General features: G+C 31.4%; 1 protein-coding gene across 1 annotated transcript; it reads right to left on the reverse strand.

The window, feature by feature from the left end:
• Nucleotides 1-780: 780 nt before the first annotated feature.
• Nucleotides 781-1256, reverse strand: HELRODRAFT_137801 (hypothetical protein; the record flags this gene model as incomplete). Its single annotated transcript, XM_009032682.1, has 3 exons — nucleotides 781-823; nucleotides 957-1053; nucleotides 1160-1256. Coding segments are annotated over 3 exons (237 nt in total), but the record flags the coding sequence as incomplete, so codon positions are not given.
• Between the last annotated feature and the right edge of the window lie 3973 nt (nucleotides 1257-5229).

The following is a 5229-nucleotide window of genomic DNA, read 5'->3' on the forward strand; positions in this document are numbered from 1 at the left end:
CAAAGAGAAAGTAGTTGAAAAAATGAGAAGCCAACTAACCCGATGAAGTTAAGTATCAGTCCAACACAATAATCCTCCATCACTTCATCCTTTCCAATATTTCCAGGTTGGCTTCCAGCTTCATTGTCCTCATCTGTGTCATCATTCGAGTGATAATTTCTGCTAGAATTTTTGTTGCGACCTTTGTTGTTTCTTCTGTTGCAAGCCCTTTTGCGGTTGTGGTTGTTGTTGCTCTTGTAGAAGTCGGTGTTGTTGTTGTTGGTGGTGGTGATCATGGCAGCTTCGATTTGCCTATTGGGGAGTTTTCTTTTCCTCCCATTTACGACTGGTGAAGATGGTGGTGGTGGTGGTGGAGGTGATGGTGCAACATTTGCCACTGGCTCATCTGCAGGTGCTGCTATAAATAAAATAAGTTGAAACTTCTGAAAAAGCTTTGCAAATTTTGCAAGTTTTAAATGTCAAAATGAAAACTTATGAAGTTGAAAAAGGATGAATGCAAATTTTAACCTGGTTCCCCTTCAATTGGCTGACTAGGTGGAGGCAGGAGATTGTGCTGGATATTGAAAAGGGCTTCTCTCTTCAGTTCCTCTGAACAAAAATTGTTTTAAGCTCAATCATTTTTCAATTTAAATCAAAACAATTAATGAGTAAATTATTGATTGCAATAGTTTGAGCATTATAAATCACTTGAAGCAAATGTTGTCATAACTTAAGCAGCAAGTTTGAATTAAAATGAAAAATAAATAATTTTCAGAAAATAAAGTCACCTAGTTCTACTAATGGTAACACCTTGTAGAGAAGATCTTGAATCATGGAATCATGCCTGTGTTGTGTTGAGATTTTTTTACCAAATATGTTTTGCAATTGTTAGATAAAGAACCAAATAAACACAATTTAATCAAGATAAGTTTGAATTAATGAATAAATTTAAGAAATATTTAAACAAGATTTCTCACCTAATATTGATTTTAGGATCAGTTGGGTGAATAATTGTCAGACACTTGGGACAATGCAAGTTGTATTCTAAATGCTTGATGAGGCAACCTTTGCAGACTGAAATTCAAATAATAAGTTAAGTTAGTTATTTGATTGATTGATCAATTCATATAAAAAATAAATGATAAATTCTACATGTTGAAACAATCTGAAATGTACTGACATGTGTGCAAACATTCTGTAATGGTTGTTGCCATGTGGAGGTATCCATTGCAGATGGAGCATATAAAAAACTGATTAATTGATTGCATTTGTACTTTCACATTCAGCATTCTCTCAGCTATTAAGCTCTCAGCCCTTACCTCTTCCATCTTTTTCTTCATCTGTTTTAAAAAATTAACTTTGAAGTAATGTAATATTATAGCAAAACATCTAAAAATACCTAATTAAAATGAGACAAATTCATATGGTTGGGTAATTATCAAAAATAAGGTTAAACATTTCAAACATAAAAGGCAAATTTTATTAAACTAAAATGGAGCTTATATTATATTCTTATATACTAATATTCATTCATATTCATTGTCACAAAAGATTTTCAAAGTAAAAGCTAAAAGTGGTAACCTCATTCAGAAGTAGTCTACATTCTTTAGCTTTATTGCGGTAGCTTGAAGTGGCTCTCGTATAAAATGCTCTCCGTTTTTTCTTCGGGCATCTCGGCCTCGTTGCCGAGGTTTCTGCCGTCAGAACTGGAACAGACTCCGGCGGCGTGAAAGCGGCCTCTTCAAAATCAGGTTGGCACTCCAGCATCGGAAGGATTGCGCTCTGTTTCTCGCTGAAGACTTCTTCGAAACTGGACTTCTGTTTCAACAAAATTGAATTTCTGAAAAACTTTTGATAACGATAGGCAAAACATCCGTGCCCAAACATTTTCCACTTCTTACTCTCTGCTCCACTCTAAACTTAACTGAAAACTCGCAAGTCGCGAACGAGAACTCAGAAGAAAATGTTTATATAAAAGGCACGTACGATGTATTTGTGAGGTAAATAACAAACGGTGAAATTTCTTTCGCCACTCTTATTATTAAAAAATAAATTTCAACCCTTTTAACTTCTCAGTCATGCAATTATTTTCTAAAATGAAGAACATTGCCTGTCGGTCATTTAAAGTTTCATAGGAAACACGCTTCTCAACTACGTATCAACCTATCAATCCTATACAACGTATAACACGCACACTCACATAAACCACGCTCGCTCATCGTCGTTTGAGAATTAAAAAACAACCTACCAACCGTTTAACAATGATCAATTTTCATTTGATCTTCAAAATCGAGTATTCGTCCACTAAATTCGCCTTTTAATTTAATATTTAAATGTGAAAACTATCGAAACTCAGAGACTTACTAGATAATGCATACTTATACATATAGGCAGTCGATGAAAGAATTAAATAGTTAGTGCGTGTACGATTGAACATTCAACGGAAGTATTCTAAAATGGAGGTTTTACGATCTATCATGATACGGACGCGAACGATAAGTACTGAAATAATTAGATTAAACTGTTTAAATTTGTCAAAATTCATATAAAAGTAGTTAAATTTATATTTATAATGTTAATTAACACATTGACCACATGAACTTTGTTCATTTGTGAATGACAGTACCATATCAAATCAATCCTTTATAAACTTTGTTCGAATTTGTTTAACAATAATAATCAGGCGATAGTCGTAATAATTAATCTTCGGCATAAGGTAACCACAACTGTTTGGTTTGTTGTGTTAAAACATTGCATACAATGAAACCACATTTTAAAATAATTTTAAATAAACAAAATAGAAATATAAAAACGTGACCCAATACACATAAGATATTTATTCTATATTCTATTGTTTACGTTGACAGAATTATATATATGTGTGTATGTATATATATATTCGTGTGTGTGTATTATTTATGTGTATGCATAATATATATTTAAAAGAAGTCTAAAGCGTTACGGGCTGTTTTTATAACCGACAATATTTCCAAACGCGTGCCGTGCCTTCACGCAAAAATGTTGTTTGCCAGCTTGGTTCAGACCTGAAAAGAAATGAAATTACATTGAAAAAAGGTGATTAGATTTTCTTTTTATTTTTCTAGATGTCGCATTTCATCAAGATATTGGTCCTCAAGAAAATGGCTCTGGTCATTTCAAGTTAAGACCTTCCAAAGTCATTCGTTCACTTTTGCCGTCGATTTGAAAGCTTTCGTTGTGTCTGCGAAATCAAGTAGGGACAGAAGATATTAAAAGTTTTTTAAAGTTGCTGGACAATCAGAAGACTGTCATAATTAATTAATTCATATCAAAACCGTATATAACCATTATATAAAAGAAATCCTACTTCTGTTTTCATCTATCAAGGAACTTCGTTCAGATGAACGCGTAAAATATACGGTTGAACAAGTGCACATGCAAATTCATAATCAATGATTAACAAATGAAGTATGATATAGAGATTGATGTAACAGCAAACAAAATCTTCGCGTTTCTTCGAAAAATTTCACGATCCATTCCATCGGCAATCCGAACTTCCCAACGGACGATCTGCTCTTCGTGAATATGTCGAAAATGAAAAAGAAATACACGGATAAGAATTAATTATGAATAAATTTTGAATATTTGTTAATTATATACTTAATTAATAACTTGCTAACTTAATAAAATAAAGATTTACGAACTACGAAATACTGCAAAATGCATCATATTTGAATTGAATAAAGCACAAAATCAAAAAAACGAGATGATTTTGAATAAAAAATAATATCTGCACTAGGTTTTGTATCATTTAGATTAAATATAATTAATATGATTAATCATTACAATTAGACATCAGTAAAGTACACATCTTTCTACGAAACAATGAGCAAATTTTCAACAGCAATGTGTTCATTTGTAAATAAATAAACACGTGCGTCTGCGATTTAATGTAACAAAAACAAGTTTTTATATTGAAATAAGTACAAAATTATTGAAAAATAAATATCCGAATCTGATAATAAACCGGAAAAAAAATGTTGTTAAATGAGGAATTGCGTTCGAACGAAGAAAAAAACCAACACTATATCGATTAATAAAAAGTGTTGTGCGGTTGAAATGAACTCGGAGTGTAACATTTTATCTTTCGGCACCGAATATTTCATTCATAAGTGCTGGTTCGCCTCGCCAGTTTTCGCTTGTTGTTGAAATATGTTAGAGATATTAAGATTTTTTTTGTCAACATATCTTCTTAAACATATTTTTATCTTAGGGAATTAATTTTCTTGCTTGTAAACTTCGGATTTATTTAAATTATCGATGAAAATCTTTTAATTTTATAGCAACTCTGAACCAAAAAAAGATAATGGTATGTATGTATTATTAATTAGTAAATATCTAATGTTATATGAAAGTTGATAACATAATGGTTAATATAAATCTTAGTTATAAGAAAACTTTGAAATTCGTTCAAAATTCTTTTTTCAAAAATGTTTCTTGATAAGAAATCAAATATGAGCTGTGGAGTTCCCTATTTTCGAAAAAATACTTTATAAATTACCCGAAATACGGTAAATAAATTAAGGGGAAAATTTTTCAAAGATTAAAAGATATGTTATATATGTCTGTGAGATTGTTTCTAACAGTTTGTAGAACATGAGCTCCGGTTTTACAAATTTCTATCAGAGAGCGTAATGTTTTTACAAAAATCATTTTTGGAGAAAACTTCAAAAAAGAATTGATCAGAGAGTAGGTACTTGAAATATATATTCAGTTGCCCTTAAATTACAAAATTTATTCGCATAGCTACAATTTTATGAAAACTATTTTCATAGCTTCAAATTTTTTAAAACTCTTTTATGCAAATGCCAGTCGAATTCAGGGGAGGGCAGGGTATTGCGACGGGCCAGCAACTTTCAACTTTCTTCAAAACATTCTTTCATCATCGACAATTTTTGCACAAACATAAAAATAATGATGTTTCTTCTGTTAACGTATCAATTCAGTTCTTAATCAGTTTTATTTGATTTAAAGGTACATTTTTGTTTATTGACAATAACGTTTTAAAAGACTCGATAGAAATTTTTTCTCTTTTTTTAGTTAAGAACATTTACTTGCTTTCTTGCCTCAGGGTCTTCAAACAAACCTGCAACTCTGGTCCCGGCATTTGCGAATATTTATTTCATCTGAATTAAGCTGAAACAATTTCTTCATTATGGAAATACCTCTGAGTAATAAGGAAAAACGACAAGATGATTAATAAAAACATTT

The sequence above is a fragment of the Helobdella robusta genome, assembly GCF_000326865.2.
Source record: "Helobdella robusta unplaced genomic scaffold HELROscaffold_86, whole genome shotgun sequence".
Taxonomy (NCBI): domain Eukaryota; kingdom Metazoa; phylum Annelida; class Clitellata; order Rhynchobdellida; family Glossiphoniidae; genus Helobdella; species Helobdella robusta.